This window comes from Oxyura jamaicensis, chromosome 13 (genome assembly GCF_011077185.1).
Source record: "Oxyura jamaicensis isolate SHBP4307 breed ruddy duck chromosome 13, BPBGC_Ojam_1.0, whole genome shotgun sequence".
NCBI lineage: Eukaryota > Metazoa > Chordata > Aves > Anseriformes > Anatidae > Oxyura > Oxyura jamaicensis.
The window spans coordinates 14,157,218-14,179,158 of NC_048905.1; the positions used below are offsets into that span (position 1 = coordinate 14,157,218).

Below are 21,941 nucleotides of genomic sequence, written 5' to 3' on the forward strand. Positions count from 1 at the left end.
GCACATAAGCCGTAGTTCTTTTGTGCTTTGCCTCTGAACAGAAAGGCTGACTCTGTGCTTTTTGGCTGTAGAACTGCCCATAAGGACCAGCCCTGAACTGATCCTTTATTTAGCAGAGATAGTAAGCACTGGAGCGTTCTGTGGCTGACAGATAGCCAAGGTCATATTAACTTTCGTTGTAGCTGGTTTCTAATTGAGATGGTATTTCCTAGACAGGTTCTTAGACCTGTGCTTTGCTCAGTTGGTTCGAGGAGAAATCCCTTTGGTTCAGGGTTTTACCTTTTGTCCTTTCTTGTCAAGTTGGGGAAATGATGCTTCATTTTGCTCTAATAAAGAATTCACCTGATTTCCTCTCTGCATCTTAATTGCTCTCTAGAGAGCACTAATGTGTGCTTAAGCATATTGTAACTGTTTACTCACAGTGTCTGCTGTATGTGCAGTAACACAAAATGTTCGATCTCTGCCTTGTTGCTCCAGGCTGGCCTGATTCGCACAGACAAGGATGAGTTCTTCATTGAACCTCTGGAGAAGGGGGCCCACGAGGAGGAGGAGGGAGGAGGCAGAACACACGTGGTCTATCGCAGAGCAGCTGCCAAGAAGCAACTTGCTATTGAGAACGCAGATACCCTGTATAAAGGTAAGGCAGAGGTGTTAGTACCAGCTGATGGATAAAGTGCAGCTAAAGTCAAGTAGCTGATGTGATCTGCTGTCTCTGGTTTTTCTGTCCTTGAACATGGAAGTGTGTTCTGCTGCCGCTGTGGATGAAAAGGTAGGGAAGGAGTTGAACACTTCACCTGAGATAAACAAGCGTTGAAGCAGTCAGAACCATCTGCAGGATGATGGAACTGTGTATGCTCTGAGGAATTCCTTGGCTCTAGGGACAGCGTGAAGTCATGTGTGCCAGCAGAGTCCCCGTGTCACAGCAGAGGAAGAGGATGGTGGATGGGGCAGGAGTGCGTGGGTGCTCCTGTGTGCTGGGGACAGGTGGCAGTGCTGGCTTTGCGAAGGCCGTGTTGAAAGGCTGCAGCAAGGACAGTAAGGCTGATATGGTTCACATTGTCACTATTTTCACTGGGCTGAATTTAATCCTAACGGGGAGATAATGATATCTTCAGACATGAACATAAACTTTCTTGATTTATTTGTGCTTCTAAGTGTGGAATTTAACATAACATGTACGAGGACAGTGATGGAGTGACAGGAGCTAAACATAATCACCCTTGTTTTGTAGTATTTTCTATTTCTACTCAGATGTGGTTCCTTTTTTGCTGAATAAATAAGGGATGCAAACTTGGTAAGTGGATGTTTTGACAGCTAACTTTAACACTGAGATTAATTGGGTCATTTGACTGAAAGCAAAAAAAAACCAACTTGGCTCCAACTTTGTGTATGAAACTGCAGTTATTTGCCACTCATACCCTAGCATTATCTTACTGCAGTATGTTTTCAAGTATTCTGCGGTGTGTTAGATTTTCCTTTGTAGAAATACGCCCGTGATCCCCCTGTCTCTAATATGCCACCTTACAGCCACCTTACATTTTCAAAAGATAAATGGGGTAACCTGCTCTAAAAATTCTACCATCACTTCTACGTGCAGTAATCCCCTGAAACCACTTGGAGGAACAGACAGCCACAGAGATTAGGCAGTGAAATTAGCACCAAGTTAACACAATAAAATTCTCGACGTCCAAGTTGGAAGGGGGATGAAAAAGGAAGCAAGCAATGGCATTCATTTGGCTTTTTTCCACTTTGGCCACCAAAATGACTCGTGAATATTGTGACTGATGCAGTGCTGTGTCGGGCTCTTCTGGTAGCCTTTGTGCTCGTTCTGGACCAGAGCTGGGGGGAGGCAGTGGTCTGAGCACCGCCATCCCAGAATCACATGGTGGAAGTTGCTCTCTTAGTATATGTTTATAAAATTATTGCAATGTTGGAAAATATCATCCAGTCACCGTGTTTCCTTTTAAACAAAAGACTTGATTTTATTCACACCTTATGGCAGTATTTTTGTTTTTGGATGATAAATATTCCTCAGGAGTAGGAGTCTGGTACACAGCAAAGCATAAATTGTAGATCAGCTCCAGTTATTGGCATGCGGTACCTGCTGGAGGAAGGCTCTGACAGCAGGATCTGAAAACCTCTGTGAAGTGCAGCGCCGTGCTGTGTAGCTGCTCGTGGACGGCCAGGTGTGACCGACGGCGAAGCAGCGTACGCCGCGGTGCGGTATGCGATGCCAGCAGCCTTCTGCCCCCCGTCTCCTCGGGGCCTGCAAGCTGTGCACTTGCATAAGGACTCAGGTTTGCAGGCTCTGGTGCAAAGGCATAAAATAGTAATAGCTATCAGCCGGCACTGTGGAATTACAAAGCAAAAATGAGGCTGAACTGTAGGCCAGGCTGAGACGTAGCACTGACCTTGTCTGGAACAGCAGGTGTCTGTGCCAGGTAGGAATTGTTGTAATTGTTCATATTTTAAATCTTAAAACAAGGAAAAAAATGCAAAGAGAGTAATCTTCCCTTCCATCTGTCCTCTCTTGATTTGAAAAATCGATTAAAGATTAGTTATTATTTTGTAAAAACAAAACAAAAGCACAAAATATCCCCCCCCCAGTGGAATTTTCTTTGCCTTTAAGAAACAAGTGAGCAACCACTCCGAAACTGGGCTGTTCTTCTATACTTTTTATTAAACCTGGCTTCTCACTTCTGATTTGCTCGGGGCAATAGTCTTGGAAAGGACATGTTTAAAAAAAAAAAGGTAATTTTATTTTCTACGTCGTCTTTTTCCAGAATGCATCTAGTTTTGGTTAAGAAGCATCAAAATACATAGTGATGGGCTTTTGATAAGCATGATGTGCTGCATGTTTCCATAACACTCCAAATTAATCAATGGGCTTTTTTAGGATATACTTAAGGCGCTTTCAGCACGCGGTATCTATTTAATAAAAAAGAAAGAGAGAGAGAGAGAGAGAGAGAGAACATTTAACCAAGAGCACTCCCCCTCTTCCACCATCCCTGGAGACATTGGCATTGTTGCCAAGTCCCATAAATTTACATATGATGAATTGTAACGTTTGGACTATTTTTAAAGTCCAGCCTCCAGAAATCATACAAATATGTGATGACTTTTTTTTTTTCACTAGGTGAGCTTCTGGATCTTTTAACTGTTGATAAAAACCTTGTGGTTTCTGACTGTAACTATTTTAAAGCAATGAATAATACAGACTGTATGGTGTTCCATAATTTTGAAGATAACATCCTCCGAAATCCCATGATAAATTAATTTAATCCAATGGTTTGGGAGGGGGATCATGAGTCATGATTTGTGAATGTTTGGGTTTGGAAAGATAGATAGGAATTCCTTGTAAATATTCCTATCTCTGTATTCTTCCCCCAGAAAAGGGACAAACTGTTCTCGCCCCAGCGAGACAAGAGGTGAAGGAACCAAAAACCCCGTGGACTGGGAGCTGGGTGGGTCGGTCGTCGTGCCGAGGACGTGGGGTTTATCCCTGCCATCGTGGTCATAGCAGTGGTCAGGCCAGGCCTCGTGTGTGGCAGGGGCTTTGCAATTCACACCCCCAGTGCACAGGCCCGCGAGGTGCACCTGACAGCAGGGTTGTTCTACATTTTCCATGCACTGTTATCTGTCTGTTATAGGGAGGGAAACTGGGATTTTGTTCTCTCTTCAAACAAACAAAGAAACAACAACAAAGCTCAGAAGAACAAAACTCAGCACCTCCTAACTCCTGCAGAGATCAGGGTGTGCATCTTTTATGGCAGCTCGGCCAGCGTGCTGGCTTATAGGAAGTGGAATGTGCTGAGAGAGTAGGGCTGTGAAACAAGCAGCAGTCTGATTCTGGACAACGTCAGGTTTGCTTTTGCATTTATGTAAAATGCTATTAGGATATTGGGAAAGGTAAATATTTGTTTTGGCAGCCTGAGTCATTGCATTTTGACTGGTGTAGGATTATCTGGTTTTGGTGAGAATCACAGAGTAAAGGGAGCAGCGTTTCTACCTCTTTTGCTCCTTAAACACTATTTGTTAATGTGCTGGAGAACTGAAGGCACCATATTTTAGGCAAGTAATGTGGAGAGGAGTAGTACTATAAAAGTCAACATGAGCTCATTACAATTCACTCAGTTGGGCTAATTGTTTTGGAAAGAAATATTTTCATATGTTCACTGATGTATGGCAGGTATGGTGGGAATAAACCCTATTTTTTCTGACAACTATGTTTTTACTACTTGCACGCACATAATAATTTATATTCCTCTAGATAAAAATAAGCAGTAAGTTGAAAATATTTTAGTATTTCCAGCTGAATTCCTTCTTACATAGATGAGAAATGTTTCTTGACAGCAGTAAAACGTCCTACACAATAGAATTAAATAGGCAAGCTTGAGGAGTGTGTTTTTTTCTTCAAACTGCTATTTTTATTTTTTATTTTTCTCAAATGCTCTTTGGACATTAAGTGAAGATAAGGTAAGTATTTAATTAATGGTTATGATGAGGTCTAGAATAACAACTTGATTGTTTTTGTCTCTAAAGGCAGTCTGAGTCAGGCTTGTAAACTCCATCCCATATCCCTAGCTAAATTACTGTGTCTGTTTTGTTGATCAGCTGGGAGGAAAAGATTATACTAAAACTTCCTTAAGGTTTGCATTCTCTCTCCAAATCATTGTCTAAATACACTCCTCTGAGTTTTATTGTATTGCTTGACTGATGAGAAGCAGAACTCAGCTGTAGTTGACAGTTTTATTTACTGTGCAGCTGAAAGATGACCTTAGCAAAGAACAGTTTATTACTGAAGAAGACAGCAAGGTAACTCTCCAAATGCACTTGAACCAGGCAGATTGGTCTGTCTTAGGCCTCTGACTGAATCCCTTGGAAGGGGCAAGCCCAACCTGCCACAAGTCCCGCCAGGAACACGCTGGGGCTGACAGGCTGGGTGGGCTCACGTCCTCTTCTGGAGAGCGGCAGCCCCTTCCCGCAGCAGTACTTGGGTTTGTGGCAGGTCAGGTCTTCACAGGGGTGGTGGCCAGGTGCTGAACGATGTGGTTGTTTTGTGTGACCCTGGGATGCACTTCTTGGGGCATTTTAGTTTAATGTCTACTATTGTTTCCTTCTTTAAGTCCAGGTGGCTGACGTCCCCCTGGCCATAAACATGCTCCAGTCAGGTAAAAGGAAGGCAATAAGTTACTGCTTCTACCCTTTGGAAGCAACCAGCTCCTTTCTGAACAGATAGCTGAACCTCGTCAGAGCAAAGCTTCTCCTCAGCCCAGCTAGTGCCACCTCCTGCCTCTCCGTGGCCTAAAAGAGGTAAAGCCTTTCTCTTCCTCATGCTATGGGACCTTACGGAGTCCTGAGCAGTCAGGGTCCAGCTCAGCAGGAGAGAAACCCATGTCCATTTAAGTAACCAAACACTGAAAGTTGTTGTGAAAGTAATAAAGTAAAAATTTCATGAAGTTGTAACAACTCAGCTGCCAGAGCTTTACAGGTTTTAAAGATGATGTTTCAGAGGAAGACTCCTCCATCATAGTCCATCAAGCTGTCAGTGCCATTGATTTACTAATGTATTTAAATTACTTTTTAGAAACCAATGTGAATCCATTGCACATTTTTTTCTGGATTGCCTGAAACGACATTCAGATTGGCTGCAGGCTGGCTGGGTGCCATTCTAATTTACAGAAACTTTTCTGGTTACCTCTGCAGAGGAACAGTCCCTTCAGAAAACCAAAGTTTCTCCAAATCCAATCAATATTTCGTCTCAGTTTGTATTCCTGCTGATTAATTACTGTTCCCTTATTTTGCAGTCAGTAAGGCACTGAGGACAGTATTTTTTGTCTCCTTCCTACATCATCTGTGCATGATAAATACATCTGTCTTTCTCCTGTCTTGGGTTTTCTCTGAATTTCACATTGCAGATTCACGGGGCTTTTCTGGGAAGGGAAAGATGGGAAATTCAGTTGTGATTCAACTCTTGAATAAGAAGCAAGGTTATGCACTTGTGAAAAGCAAGTCTCCAGGGAGTTATTAGGCCATTGGATGTCACCCTTCCTAACCAGAGATGGAGCTGATGAAGCAGTTCTTTGCCAGCATGGGCAAATAAGACTTTTGTAGTAATTTTTACATGAAACTTTTGAGCAAAACTAAAGATTTCTATTTTCATAAGAGTGCAATAAATCGTCTGGGATGATTAGTTGAATGCTAATGAACAATACGCTTACATACGTTCGGTGTGAAATATAAGGAATGTGGCATACAGGAACATAATGGCATTGTGTTAAGACCCTTGATTCTGCATTTTTCCCCCTGTTCCCGTTAGGCTGTTTGAGATCCACATGGTCAAACTGACTTCAGTAGTGTTAATATGTGTACCTTAGGCTCAATGATTTGTGTTTTTTTTTTTCTGAATGGACATGGGTTCCTGTTTCAGTTATGAGGCATGATGAGACGAGTTACCGAGGGCTTTCCACTTCTGTTCAGTTATGCGTGAGTTAAAGGCGATCAACTTAATTATTTGTGCTTATTTAAATAGCAGCAGTTTGCTTGGATTGTTAGCTAATTAAAAAATACTATTCACTTCATTCTTAACTGAGGGGTTCATTTCAGCTTCTCTACTAAATTGAAACAATGTGATAGGGCTCTCTACGTGATCGTTGTAAACAGCTTACAGCTGGAGTTGAATATTACCAAATGTACTCAATGTTGCTAAATATAACAAAATGATAATAAGGCCGATCCTGGTCCGTGAAACAACAGTTCTCATACAAATAGTCCTACAAAATATTTGTGAGAAGCTCTGTTGAAAGCATGGGGAAAGTGCTTGTTTTGTTTTTCACATTTTGCTATTAATTAATTCAGCACTAGGGGTGTGTGAAGCTGAGCCTGGCTAATCACTTGTTTATATTTATACAAGTCAAAACTTGTTTGTTTATAGTTACACTTTATAACAGATTTCATTAATGTTTGTTTTTATTCTTCGTTATAACATCCATTGATCTCACAAGACTTAATGACTTGAGCCTCACAACCTCATGGGAGGAAAGAGAGAAGAAAATATTTGCCTTTTGGACAAGAGTAATGTAAACCTTGTTTTTACTGAAAGCCGATATTGTTTTTTGCTGGTAATAGTCCACTGGAAGACCAGAGTTCATAGGAGCAGCAGTTCATAAGTCAAAGCTTGCCTGCAGAGCCCGTGCAAGTGCTTGCATGTGTGAGTGTGTGCAGCCGCCCACAGGCATGCGTGGAGTTGTTGCTTATGAAAATGTATGTGCACACCCACATGCTTTTGGCAAGTCCTCATTTATTGGTGAGTTCTTCCATGAAGTGGCATCCTTTGGGGGATTGTTTATTTACAAGCTGTGTTCATGTTGTCCAACCTGCTGAGAAAGACGGAGGATGGCAATAATCCAGCAGGTTCTGGTGTGTCTGCCAGGCACAAAGGGGGAGAAACTTGTTCACAGGAAGACCTTAATGTTCTGTCCCGACAACTGAAAATGCTCTGCAACCCATATCTCTGTTTGGGAGATGGATTCTGAAACTGAGAACTTGAAAATATGGATGGCATGTACTGTTTGGTGTTTTGTGTGATGGGTTTCAAACTCTGTTTAATAACAATACGCAAAATAGCATCTGGTATGCGTCACTGAAGTAAGCTTTAGTCGAAAATGCTGATAAACATTTGCTGTAGACTGAAAGCAGCATAAATCTTGTCTGCTGTCCATGATAATGATGATAAAGTGGTTTGATCAGGCAAAAAGCTTCAGGCATCATCAAATGAAAGCGATGGGCAAGCCCAGAGTTGTGGGGAAGATGGATAGCCTTCAAACATTGACGTTTCTGTCATTTCTTGCAACAGAAGAGCCCCATGCGAGGCCCTGTGAAGTGGTCCGAGGATGAAAAAGGTATTCCACCTGGTCCTGAATATTCACAGCACTGTGAAATCTGCTCCTCGGTGGCCAGCCACTGAAGGAATGCAGTGTGCTGCTGGTATCTCAGTGCTAAAGGAGGGCACTGGATGTGTCACTGCGTTTATAACTGTGCAAGATTCAGCAGGAGGAGGAGGAACCATTTGGGTTTTCCTCTGCAGTATCCTAACTCATGGTGGCTACTGTACACCAGCATGTCCCTATAAGCAAATGCTTTGTTGTTGCTAAGCTCGGTTCCAGTTAAAAGATTACAGTGCCTCAAAGCTGGTGCTGCACAGGCAGTCCTCATCTGGCACTCTCAAAGCCAAAGCCCTGGCAGCTAACATAAAGTCCTACCGGAGCCTGGGGAGTGCTCTGAGGGCTGGTGCGCGTTCGGTGCCTGGTCTACGGAGCCGCATTCATAGCTAGAGCCTGAGCTGGGTAATAACTTTCTGTAGCCGGTGTTACTCTTGCTTATTTATTTGTGTTCTCTGTGTTTTAAATTCCATAAGCAATGCCTGGGGCTGCCTGGACTTTTTAGGTAAAAATAACTTTCACTTGACAAGTAAGCAGCAGCAGCGCTAACTTTCATTTCGGCTACTGCAAGTCTCCTTTCCCCAGTGCTCTCCTGAAGTTACAAGAGGCAAGAGATCTCAGCCCAGGAAAAAGCCAGTGAGACTTCTGATTTCAGAAGCTTTGAGTCTGCACTTCGGCACAGTAGTGAATTTATTTCCTCTCGAAAACGTGTGCTTTTCTATAAAGCAGAAATGCTGTTTTGAAACAGTGGAAAAAGTTTAAGGCAGTAGCAGAAACTGTATTACTGCTAACTGAGCTCAGACTGATCCCTCTAAATGATAATGTTACACATGATTTATAGTTTTTCCAAGTATTTGCTCCCAAATGGAGAGTGTGGCACAAAGTCCCATGCACTAATTTGATGGTAATAATTTGAATTTAGTTGTCTTGGCTCATTTGACTGCAAACCTTCAGAGTCACGTTACCTATCACTTGCATTTTAAGAAGATTTAAAATGTTCCCTCTGCAGGACTGACTCAAACCATGATGTACTCTGAGCTGAACAATGATTATTTTGTTAATGTGGACTCGAACCATTCCTGTTAAAGGCCCCCAGGTGAGCAGCACCCAGTGCCTGTGTCAGTGACCTGCTGCGCTGCTCCTGCGTGGCTGAACGCTGCACTGCTGCCTGCACAGAGCTGCATCCCCGTGCTCTATTGCTGAGCCTCTGCTGTTGCAAAAAGAACAGGGACATGGTTTTGTAAGTAGGTTAAACAAGTCCAACTGTGCTAATGACAGACTAGTCCTCTTCTGTCCCAGCCACCCCCCAGTCCCTCTGCTGGCTGCTGCTATCTGAGCCCCACACCTGGCCGAGGGAGGTGCTGGGATGCGCGGGGACATTCTCGTGGGCTGCTGGAGGTGCTGCAGGAGTCCTGCAGCTCTGTCTGTCCCTCTGTTTCCTCTGCATTTGAGCCTTTGGCCGCATTGCTAAAAGGGATGCAGTGATCTGCAAGAGGCTACTGGGGCGTCCAACAGCCCCAGGGCAAGTGACTGAAACATTTCATTGCCTTCGTCAGTGCCCGTGGAGCCCCTGCCCTCCCTTGGCCATGTGTCTCCAAAGAGAGCCTGATGTAGGGTGGCACCTGGCCTCTTGTCCCGGCACCTGGCCTCTTGTCCCAGCCCCTGGCACAGGGTAAGGTCTCTGCTCTCCGATCTGCAGTGCTTGTTAACGGGTTAAATATTTTGTGCTTTATTTTGCAGCAGGTCCTTTGATTAAAAGCCTGGTTTGCATCTTTGCTTTTCCTTTTATCTGTGAGTTTTTGTGCAGTCACTTACTTGTTCCAGCTCTCTGTGTGTGCACAGACCATCTGGCACGGCTCGCCCGCCCGGCGATGCGCAGTGCTTTCAAGGGGAAAAATTATTAATCACAATCTGGATGGCGAGGGGGTTAGGGATTGGTTTGATTTCGGCTCCGGAGCTGACAGTTCCACAGGTAGTTCTTCCAAAAAGGTTTCTCAGCAGCCCCTTTGTGCTGCGGGGTGGACGTGCGAGGGGATGAGGCCAGAAACCCGGACACGGAGCTGGTGGCAGGGAGGAGGCAGGAGTAGAGCTCCTTGGAGCCTCATCCTCCGCAGTCCCTCCCTGCTGGCCTGCCCGGCGGCTGTGGTGCTGCAAAGAGCCTTGCCGTGCTACGGAGCGCTTTCTTTAGCGCTTCTGGGCTTCAGACGGTTGTCCTTGGAACAGAACTCACTTCCCTGGGCTTTGCTCCATTTTGCAGGGTTTGGCCTCTGTAGATTGTCAAGTAAAAAAAATATTCCTGGTCATTGTAATATTTTAACATTCCTTCAACAGTCGTAGCTTTAAAAAAAGTGGTGGGATTAATTAAAGAATATTTTATAAAGGATTCATTTATCTGAAGGAAGAATCACGTGAGACGTGCTCAGTCCTAAAAGTAACCTGAAAATGAAAGGCTAAAATAAATAGTGGTTTCTATTTACTGCCACTTTAAAACTGAGGATTCTGTCAGCTATCTGCGCACTTTGTGTCCACCTCTCTTTTCCCGTCAAGAGATTTTTTTTCCTGTTGTACATGTGGAGACATACTAGCTGTTGAAGGTGCTTGCCTACTGAATGGTGAGACACAGAAATGTTTTATGCCTGAAGCAGCTGCCTCAGAAATGCACATCCCGGTGCCCAAATCACCTTGCGTTCTTAGCAGGAAAGTCAGGAGAGAAAGCTTATATTGCTGGTGTAGGGATTTTTTATTTTCATTTTTTAATTTATAAAGAAATACACCCATTATTGTGTTTCCTCTTTCTGATCTTTCTCTCTTTTTTTCTCTCTCCTTTTTTTTTTGTCCCCTGAAGTATCTCTCCTGCTTTGCCATCAGCTGGCAGCATGCTGTAAAGTGACGTGGAGTTCTGAACTCCGTCCTTGGATGTGGGCAGCGGTGACATTTTGAAAACATCATTCTGTCAGGGGTCAGCAAGTCCAGGTCGCTTCACGTGCAAGCATCTGGTGGGGCTGGTAGCAGCAGGAACTGAACAGTGACATGAGAAGTTGCCCTTGCCTGGCTATTAATATGTATGAAATTAGCAGGCACTGAGAATTGTATCTCGTGAGCTGTGTTCTGTGGTGCTGAGCGGGCAGCAATCCAGTTCGGTTGAACTTTACTATGCCATCGTTTCGGAATTCATTCATCCTGCTGGGTTTCTTTCTACGGCTTTCCTTTTAGGAGAGACGCCGTTGTTTATAGTAATGACCACATCGCAGTCATTTGTCTTTCTGGCTGCGGAGTGGGGCAGAGGTTTGTTCCCCATCCAAGGGGATCTTTGGGTCTCAGCACTCTCACAGCCCTTTATTCACAGGTGCGAGCCTCCTGCTTGTCTCTGCTACCTGCCCTCTCGTTGAAGCTGGCTATGCCAAGCCCCCAGATATCCACAGCTATATTGAATGTATTCGTTAGGTGGCTTTTAAAACAGATTTTTTTTTTAATACATCAAAAAATGAATTGCTTGAAAATTAGGGAATTGGTTCTTTCAAGGATGCGAGCTTAAAAGGCCTTCTTGTTGCTAAAGGCCATAGATTAAATCAGGGCTCACAGGCTCACATAGATTAAATCCTGGCTCACAGGCTAGCTGGCCATTCTGCCTGCCACTCCACCGTAGCCTTGACCAATCCCTGTTAAGAAAGTGCTGACTAAAGAGCAGGCTGAAATTCATTCATTTTACCTTTATATTCTACTTGCAAGCTGAAGGATTTTTTTGCTTTGTTTTTCTTTAAGCAGAGTCTCTGGAGACTTGTTAGGCTGTGAGATAGTTCGGAAAAGGCAGCCCAAAGGCTCTAGCTGGGGGCATGAAATGTCCCAGGCAGCCCCACAACACTGCGGAATTTCCAGTATAAAATATAACAAAGGGCGAAAACGTTACTTTCAATCACCCTAAGATGACTTGACTATAATTTCTAAATTTCCAGGTATTTTTCTTGGATATAACAATTACATGTGTGCAGAGAAGCCGATCGTATCGACATTTCCATGGCAACCCATGGTAGCATTTCAGATATTGACCTGGAGGTCATAAATTACTGAAGCAGAATATTTTTGGAAGACTGCTGAAATCCATCAGTCTTCTGCAAAATGCAGGGACAAGAGTGTAGCGACAAAATGCAGATGAGAAAACACAGCCTTTGGAATAAAGTTAAGTGGAAATTTTGTTCAAGACTCACCAGACTCAAGCCTAGAGGAGTTGGTTTCTGCCCTTTTTGGTTTGTTTTTGGTTGTGGAGCTGTGGCTGGATGTGTGATACAGGTAGGATGACTGTCAAAATGTTGTAGCAACTCCTATTCCACTTTTCTTAGTGGTGCTGATGGGCTTCAAGAGAGCCTCACCTGGCTGCCTTCCTGTGAGCTGTGTTATACGGGCTGCTGGTGATGGTGGTGGGATGTGGGTGGGAAGGGTGCTCTCCCTGAATTAGTGAAGCCTTTGTTCTATACGAAGGTGTTCACAGCAACTGATTGACACTGTTCCATCTGGGACCCTCTTATCAGACCGCCTGAAGCGAATTAAATGTTCTGCTGTGCTGCTGAAACCCCTCTGGGAAGGACGGGCAAAGGGCAGAGTGCTCCTTGCAAGAGAACCGGTGCGTCTAAGCTCTGAAGATTTGCAGCAGATAAGATTGATTGCACTGGTAGGATTTACAGTCCTTCCAGGTCTCAGGTCAGACAACTGGAAAGTCTGGTTGTCTCTGAAGCGATGATAGGGGCATTTCCAAGATTCTTTGGGAGGAAGGATCCGCTGGCTAAAAGGCCACATTTCTTCTGTCAGATTATTTCTTTTTGATTTTTTGAAGATTTTAAAGGAGAACTCAGACACTTTGAAGGGTGAGATGGAACTGTACTCCCACCAAATAAATTACAGTGTCTCTTTCAAACTCCCCAAAGGCAACGCATGTTATTTGATAGCTAATTCTCACAGACATTACATGAAAGCATCTTCTGGGAACTGCCTATGTAATAATAAATAGTTGGTTGGTAAATGTATAGCTTTCAGCCAAACCATGATCCCATTGACACGGATTTTAATGGAGAAGTTCCCAGTGAGTTTAGTGGGGGCAGACCCGGCGCAGTGCTGTGGGAAGCCGGGTGACTGAATTTGCTGGGATTGCAAAACATTCGTGCCTGCTTTCTGTTCTGCTTCCATCTCGTACCGTATGGGTTCCGTGACTTTCTTTGCGATTCATTTGAACAAAGCCAAACTAATATGTGACGTGAACGTGCAGCAAGAGTTGAGCATTGAGAAGCTGACCAACTGAACGTATTCCTAGCGAGACCACCGCGCACAGGTCTTCTCTCTCTGACACCCCTCTTATGTCTGCTGAGAGACACCAACGTCTTCCATTGGTCACAAAAATTATCGGAGCCCCTTGGAAAATGCTCATATTTTCTGTGGAGTTTTACCGCTGTATTCCATACAAAAATCTTCTGCTTTCACATATTTTACAGGGATTACTGTTGCAACAGATGTGCTTTCATCACATAGCACACAGGTTTGTGACAGCAGCGTACACGTTTGTGGAATTTGCTCAGGCATTTCAGGCAGTCTTTTTCTGCCTTCTGGCAGCTTGGCCACCGTGAGCTGATTTTTTTTTCCCCTTTTATGCTTTGTCTATACCCTTCCCCATCTCAAGGAACACATCGTTAGTTTTAAGAAGTTCAACCAATTTGTCATTAATGATCGTGATAAGGAGCTTTCAGATCATAAGCGGCAAAGTTAGAGGTCTTGGGCTTTCTGCACAAGCTGCTGCTTTTTCCTTTTAATGAGCCCAACCTTTCTTCCCATCGCCTGGTCAGGTGTGCCTTCCTCCAGTATTTGTTACAGAGGCATTCAGGGCTGGGATGTAATTTTGTTAAGCTCTGCCAGTAATAATCATGCCTCCATTCCTTCCTGGTGCTTTCTAATTAAATAATTTTCTAAATTTTCTTTGTACAGCCCTGTTTTGAGATACGCACTTCACTGTCCTTGATCTCATTATTCCATTCTTACTTTGTTTTTAATCAAATTTGCAGGACGTACACAGTGTCTTCCTTTCCCACAGTACTTTCCAAAACTCACTTTGTGTTCAAGTAGTCGTTCTTTCTTCTCATCCCTCTTCCCCAGTTCTCTGAAAACTGCTCGTCTTATTTCAGTAATTGAATTAATGTTGGGCTGTTCTTTTCTATGTTTCTTAAGTTCACCAAAACTACTTCAGCTTCCAGAGTATAACTTCAAGAAGTCCAAAATTTCTACCTCTGTTGTTACTGGTTTGTTCTTCCAATACTTTTTTTTAATTATTATTTTTTGGCTATAGTTCCTCAATATTTTGACCACGTATACCAAGAGGTCATGTTGCATAAAGCCTCTGCTGTTCTCATTTCATTTTCTTCCAATTTATAATCATCTTACAAAGAAATCTCTGTAAGAATTTTAATATTTTATTAGCACTTAGGAAAAATTCTCATCCATGGGCCAATTTGGCTTGAAATACATAAACAAAAGCCAGTCTTTGCTCCCCAAATCCTAAAATATCCACTAAACCCAAGCAAAGCAAGTGTCAGTCCTGTTCTAGCTGAATAGAAGCACACTTCAGTGTGTGCTAACACCAAAAGCATCTTGCAGTATTGATCTTTTTCCCGTTCTTCCAAAAATCATTGTCTCATGCAAATACCTTTCTCACTTCCTTTATAATAAATGAAAAATGTTCAGGTTTTTCAAAACAAGCTTCAAGCTTTAGGCATCCAGGAGACAGTACTGCCTTCAGTCTCTGTGGAAAGGATCTCAAGAAAGTCATTTTATTGGTTTCATGGATCTGAGGGAAGAATCAATAAGGCACCTACACACTTTGACGCTCCTGGTCTGACCTCTGCATACCCATTAGCTGCTCTCCTCTCTGTTTCTTCCCCTCGCAGTTGCCTTAATGACAAAGTCAAGGTAAGCCCTTGGGCTTCATTTCATTTCACTTTTTACTCTTAAAAACCGCTAAATGATTAACAGGATGTTTCAGCCAAGAGCTCGGGGTGAATTCGCTCCCCTTGGAGTGCCGGGCTCAGGCTGGAAGAGGGGCTGCTGAGCAAATCCACGCTGGGATCTGCTCGGCTTTGCAGAGGTGGATAAGGACACACGGCTGCTGCAGGTGCTTTCATTGCTCGGCGAAGTCTTTGCCAAGGGATGCTGCTCCTGCTTGGCTCAGAGGTACGTGGTGTCCTGTCCTCGAGGGCTGCTGGGCTCCCTTGGCTTGTGGGCAGAGCACAAGTCACCGCGCTCCTGGGGAAGAGCAGCTCCGGGCGCGCTGGTCGCCTGCCAGGGAGGTTGGTAGGCAAGGTGGGACGGCGCACAGCAGAGGGAGGAAGCGAGGAAGGAGTGCCATTTAGTGTCTGCTTGTAGATAGAACTGTATGCCTGCAATATGTTTTGCCTTCTGCTGGCAGTCCTGGTGTGAAAAGCAGCATAGCTTAATTAAGCAGTGTCAAAAAACTCGAATCTTCCAATCTGTCTTCCAATCTGAAGTGTTGTTCTTTGCTGATTTAGCTGTATCTTGCAAGAGGTCCATGTCTTTATGGTTAAATGATCGAGTTTGGTGAAGAATTTCAGCGTCACCTGATTTCTCATGCATTTTAATGGGGCTTGGACAAATCTGTTGGGCTGTGGGTGTCATCATTCCATCCAGGACTTTCCAAGCAAGGATTCGTGCGTGCTTTGACCGGAGTGAATCTGCAGTGCCCAAGCTACGTGGGGCTCCATGTGTGTGCTGCACCGATCGTCTGCCCGTGCACTGGAAACCCAGCGTGCACCACGTGTGTGTCCTGCTTACTGTGTGCATGCAGGGAAGTCTTCAACATGTTCTGCATGTGTGAGGCAGCACTGAAGGATGTCTCAGATTTACCGGCTCCGTGCATGGCATCTGCAGGCTCACTTGTTCCAGTTCATTGCAGCTTCAGTGGCTTTGTTACGCCCGTTGAGCTGATTGCCTCACGACCAGTGCTCTTCCATGATGGAGTGGTCCAAAACACCGGGAGGCTTGTCGGGCATCTGGACATCTAGAAAAGACAAGCAGTCATTGTTCTTGTGTTCCACATGGATGAAACATCTGGGAAGATGAAGAGTAGAAGTAGGAGGAAACCTGGGTGAATTGTCAGAACCTGAGTCTCAAGGATGTGCTGTTCTCAAGAGCTTTCTTGGGATTGTGGTTGATAAGAATCAAGTTTCAGTGGTTTTTGGATTGAGTTGTTGAACAAGATGAAACTTTCTTTTCTAAACTAAAAATGGAGAACACAATAGGAACTTGTTATTGGGTAAAGAATTTTCCTTAGTAGAACCATCTTCCCCTGAAATATGAAAGATCCTTTCCAAATGCAAAAGTTATGCAAACATGACTGAATATAGAAATGTAACTGGAAAACAGGGCTGTTGTTTCTTTTTTCTTTTCTTTTCTTTTTTTTTTTTTTTGGCTAGTTTCACCAGAGACCACCCACAAAGGTGCATCTTCTTCGCTGTTTCTTTTTGTTTTACTCCCCTCTGGCAGACTACAATACATTTTGGCCAAAATTAGAGCCTATTCTAATTTTATAACTATCCTTATCAAAGCAGGAGTGAAATGTCTGAGTTTTCCAAATAAAATAATATATAATTAAGAGAAATAAAATGAAAAATGGATGTTGAAAATTTGGTGCAAATGACTAATGACAAAGGCTCCAAGTTCTTGATCAGACTCGGGTATACTGGCCTTTCCCCTCTGTGAGCACTCAGTCAGACCACTTGGTTGAAGGCATTTTCCTAGCTATTAGTCAATTTTGGCTGTACTTTTTTTTAGCTTTGATCGTTTGATAGTGGTTTGCTGAATTAAAGCTTAAGTCCAATTTTGACTTGGTATTTCCAATCTGTTTCATGGCTGTTGGTAGTCTCAAATTTTACTCGTCTCGAGAAGCTGTTTCTTTCCATTCTGCAAATTCACTCCTTCTGACCAAATGGGCAGGAAATGTATTTAATAATTCCTGTGTAACCAAGAGAAACCCAGGGTTCCCTGCGGAGGTACACATTGCAAGGGCTACAGCTGATTCCTCTCTCCTTGCATCTGTCTCTGCCTCGCACCGCTCCGTGTGCCATCTGATGTATGATTTCGCAGTGTAAGCAAAACCTTACATATGTGGTTAGAATATGAGATGTTTATTGTCTCGTATGATTTAGAAGCCAAATACTCAGATCTCTGAGGTCGCTTGTACAGCAGGATTAGTGTCATTTGCCCACTATGGAAATAATCTCTCATGTCCTTCAGTGCACCCCACGTACCACCAGCCCCTGTCGTACATTGTTTGGACTTCCATAAAACTTCCAGAAAAAGAAATTCAGCGGTTTGCACTTGAAGCCTACATTGGAGCCTAAATGATCTCACTGCTTAAAAATGTTTTCTTGGGTCTAGGTTTAATAATTTTTCACAATCTATCCTTTGTAGCTAGCCCTCCTCCACTTTCTTCTTTAAAAAAATTCCTTCCCTTCCATGTGCCAGTGTTTTCTAGACACATACGCTGTTATCAGATTGTCTTAGCCATCCTTCAATCAAGATGTACTTTTTTGTTCCTGTAGATGATTATTTTTTCCTTCGTCTTCATCTTTATGTAAATACAAAAATTGTACTAATGTAACCTCCTGCAGTTAAAATGATGCAACCTCACTCGTGTGGTTGTGTAACTCGGTTCTATGGGAAGACAAAGCCCGTTTAGGGGAAGGAGCCTTTATCCTGGTAGCCACGCTGCTGCCTGCGCTGAGCATGGCCATCCAGAAGGTAAGTGACCTAGGACAACGCACCAGAAGCGTGCCTTGAAGTGAACAAACGAGAAGATTTCCACACCCTTAAAAAAGACAAACAAAACAAATGGGTAGGCAGCTTAGCAACATAGTGATCAGCTGAGTAAACGTGTGTCCTTGAGCAGAGTTCATGTTCTGCTGTGGTTTGGTGGTGTTTGGAAGGAGGAATGACTCTTATTCATACATTCATATTCCCAAATAAGTCTCAGTGATTAAAACATCCTGGCTGAGCAAGGCTTTTTTATTTTGTTTTTATTATTTTTTAATATAGATTCAGTATTGGAGAACAAAGCAATATTCAAATGTGGATTACACAGGTAATCCTGCAGTGCTGTCCTGACTTTGGGTACAGTTATTTTATATAAGTATCCACTTCTGGATACTCTTCCAGAAGCATTGTGCCTGTAAGCTGTTGGAGTGACGTCACGTCCTGATTCTGAATTAGAAAAGGTTTCAAATGCATAATCACAACATAATCACAAGTAAAACTTTAATAATTAAGGTGTGGAATCCTTCGTTCTGTGTCATGCAGAGGATTTTAAGGAGTTCCCGGGTTGGTAACTTCTTTCAACTACACTGGTAATGGTCCAAAACTCTGTAAAGCCGTTGACTTCGCTGGGGTTGTGCTAAACATCGACCGGCACCGTTGAGTGTTGACTCTTGTCCCACCTCCATTTTAACATGTGCTAGATACGTTCCAAAAATGGGGAGAATGTTGTTCTCTGCAAAGAGGAAAATAGATCATTGAATGTCTGTGCTGTGGTATATACTAACCAAAACATAGGAACTGGTGCCAGCAAATTCCTAGCTAATATATCCAACCTATTTCTTTAAATGGATTGCTCAGCAGTTCGCTGCAGCCCTTGCCAGTTAAATCATGAATGTCAGCGGGAACTGGTGGGAATTTAACTCGATAAAAATGGAACTCCACTGCTCAAGGTAATGAAAAACCCAGAAGTGAGTGGCACTTGCTAACGTGCTCATGTGTTATCCCTCATCCAGCACTGCAGCGTTGCAGCAGTTTGGCAAAGGGGGTAAGACTTGATGTATGGGAAGTTAAAGCACAAGCATTATTCACTCAAGGGCTTTGGAAATCACTGTTTTGCGTAATAAAATCATGTGAAAGTCCAAAATTGATGATCAGAAGTGCTGCTGTGCTGAACGCAAGTTTCTGCCCAATAGATCTTAGTTTGGGACAAACAAACCTGAGGGAAATTATGGCCTTCCTGGGAATATTCCCAGGGACTCCCATTTGCTAGAGGGGTGTTTGTTATACGTTGCTTTTAGCATGGGAAGAGTGTCTTTCATGAATTTTTCTAACCTTTTGCCTAATTTGCTGCTCTTTGCTTGTACTGAGGTGGCACCCGCTCACAACAAGAAAGAAGGGGGCTCTCAAGGACTGCGGAATTGCCCAACAAAATTGGGGAAGCAAACAGGAGGCACTCAGGGAGGTGGTGCTCACTCCTGGGGCTAAGGGAGCGAGGGCAGGCAGTAACAAAGGAGTGGAAGATGTTGGGTACCTCACATTGCCAAAATTCATAAATCTTTTTTGTCTCGGTCTCCTATTATTTTATCCCATTGCTTGTCATTAGCAACATCAAAAGTGTTCTTGAGGTTGGCATGGTGTAACTTTGCCCAAGATATTAAGGTCAGCATCAGCAATAATTTTGTTGTCCTCGACCTCTCCCAGAACATATTATTGGGGTCTCCAAAGAGAGAGGAAATACCAGTATGCTTCTAAGGATGGATCTAAAAAATGGTCCAGAGTTACAAATCCTTTCTTGTTCCCGAAAATGGCCCAGTAAAAGTTTAAGGAGATTTTTAATGAACCGTCCATCCATTTGTTTGCTGTCTAGGACCTTAGTTTGATTCACCTGAGGGTACTTTGCAGTATGAGTATTTCTTCTTACTATCAGTAAGAAAAACAGAAATATGAGTGTGCAATGATGCTGTTACACAGTGCTACACCTGTGTTGTGTCCCTGTTAAACATTTGCACCAAGACGTTTTTGCTGGAGGGCAGCACAGGCTGGCCAGGGCGGTCTCGGGGGTGCAGCAGCATAATCCTGGCAAAATCTACCTAAATCCCCCAAATCAGAATTTTATGCTCCCTGCTTGAGGCTGAGTGTGAAATTTTAATTTGCACTTGTCAGTCTGAAGTAAGGGGAAAAGGAAGAGGAAAAAAAAAAAGGCGGCATATGATAAATTTCACACGTTGCACCGAACAACACAACGCAGTGCTTTCCTGCTGGCTTCTCAATGAACCGCCGTGTGGGCAGTTGGCAGCTGGTGGTTCTCCTTCGGAGATGGCTGAACCGCGAGCAGAGTGGGTAGTATCACCTACGGCTGAGTTTACATGGCGTTTCCTCTGATTAAACTCTGCCTTTATTTTGCTAAAAATTTGCCAAACTCGACTGCTTCAGGCTGAGGATTTTGTGTTGGGTGATTGCTGGGGCCAAGTTACAGTGGAAACTTCAGTGAGGCGGGTTCAACAGGAAGACCAAGTGGTACTCAGCTCTTCCTTGATGGATACAGCTCAGTGGTACTCAGCTCTTCCTTGATGGATACAGTAAAGAAGCTCTCCAGGGGAGCCTCTGCCCAGCGTTTCGTTTTCTTTTTGCCATCTGGGGTATTCCTTCACTCCTTTGTTCCTGATCCCTGCAGATCGAAGCGATTAAGATTTCTGAAAATGAAAGGCCAATTAAAGAGCACGCACTTCGCGGTACCTGCAAGGAAACGTCGTCGTGGTGCCTGTGATGGGAGGGAGCTCAGTCCTCCAGCATATCACCGTCTTTTCCTTCCCCAGACACTTCTCAACGCAGTTCTGATCTTTTACAAGGTGCACTAATGGAAGTTCCACACAAAATTATTCACCACATCCTTCTGTTGCTTCTCTACAAGTGCTCGTTGTTTGTCCGGTCAGGGATTCAGCGCAGAAAAGCAGTAAGTGAGCATCTCATTAAAATCCGTGAGATAACACACTGGGGAGCGGGGTTATGGGCTCACGGACGTTAATTGCAGGGGTTCCCAGTAAGCAGCCCTCGTAGCTGGGACAGCCGTTGACACTTGGCTGCTTTAGAAATGCAGCGGTTCTTATTGTTCTCTATCAGCTGAAGGACAACCTGTGCTTATTCCTGCTAGCTACCAGATATGATACGATCCGAAGTGTTTTCTAACGGATAATCGGGCAGTGATTGGCTCCTGAAATACTTCCAGTGGGAGTTAATCCAAAGCTCGCTGAAATCATTGGTATTCCTTAGCATCAGACTGCTGGAGAAGGCCTAAAAAATCTATAGCTGTGCTACAGATAAGTGGTATTTAAAAAAAGCCAGTCTAAGGCTCTTCGATTTTTTATATTTCAAGAAATGTAGTTATTTAAAGGGTAATATCAAGAGACTGTGCAGAAAAATACTCAGTCATTGAGGTTTTCCTTTACTCCGATAGGTTTCTAGAAATGTTGATGACAGTCACTGCTGCAGTGCTGGCGTGGCGCAGATATTTATCTTCTGAGATTCCGGGTTACGCTCATTTAGATAACGTTGCCGTGAGTCTCACAGCGACTAGAACCGCCGTAAGACAGAACTAGCTCTTCGCAGGCTGCATTTTGGGTGCTGTCATGAGAATGTACTGAAAAAATAAATCATTGGGCAGAGCGGGGCATGTTAGCGTTGTTTAGCTAGTGACTGCACGCTACTAACCGGTCGTTTTGGTCACCTGGGTTTTGCAGCAGCGGCTGTAAAATCTTGCCGGTGTTGAGATTAGGGAACCAGTACTGAGCAGAAATCCAGGTCCTGGTTGAAAAGAAGTGCTAATTGAGTCTTACTGAATGTTCTGGATTTTGAAAATGTTTTCAAACGTCTTGGCTTGTAGAAAAGGGCAACTTTTCCTTTCACAATGCATCACGCTGCAACCAAACACACGAGTTAAGGCATTGCTTCAGAGTGGCCTCGTATTAAACAAATTGTTCATTTTTGTTCTTTCTAGGCAAATTCCGCAGTATTTAATTGGATGACACATCCGTGGACATTGCTGGAAGGTTTACTAACCTTCTGCTAACATCTATCATGCTAACATCAATCCAGGGAAAGCAAACATGGGCTGGACAGAGATCATCTGTTTGTGTTTAGTTCCTCTTACCTCCTGGTTTGCTGCTTATAAAAACTGGGTGACCTTCAGCTCTTCTAGCT

The 21,941-nt window shown here is 43.7% G+C and overlaps 1 protein-coding gene across 1 annotated transcript in view; it reads left to right on the forward strand.

Moving 5' to 3' along the window:
- Nucleotides 1-21,941, forward strand: part of ADAMTS2 (ADAM metallopeptidase with thrombospondin type 1 motif 2) — a 177,181-nt gene that overhangs the window by 62,872 nt on the left and 92,368 nt on the right. The window contains exon 3 of the mRNA XM_035338437.1: nucleotides 478-637. Coding sequence (XP_035194328.1) covers nucleotides 478-637 — 160 coding nt within the window. The remainder of the gene's footprint in view (nucleotides 1-477; nucleotides 638-21,941) is intronic.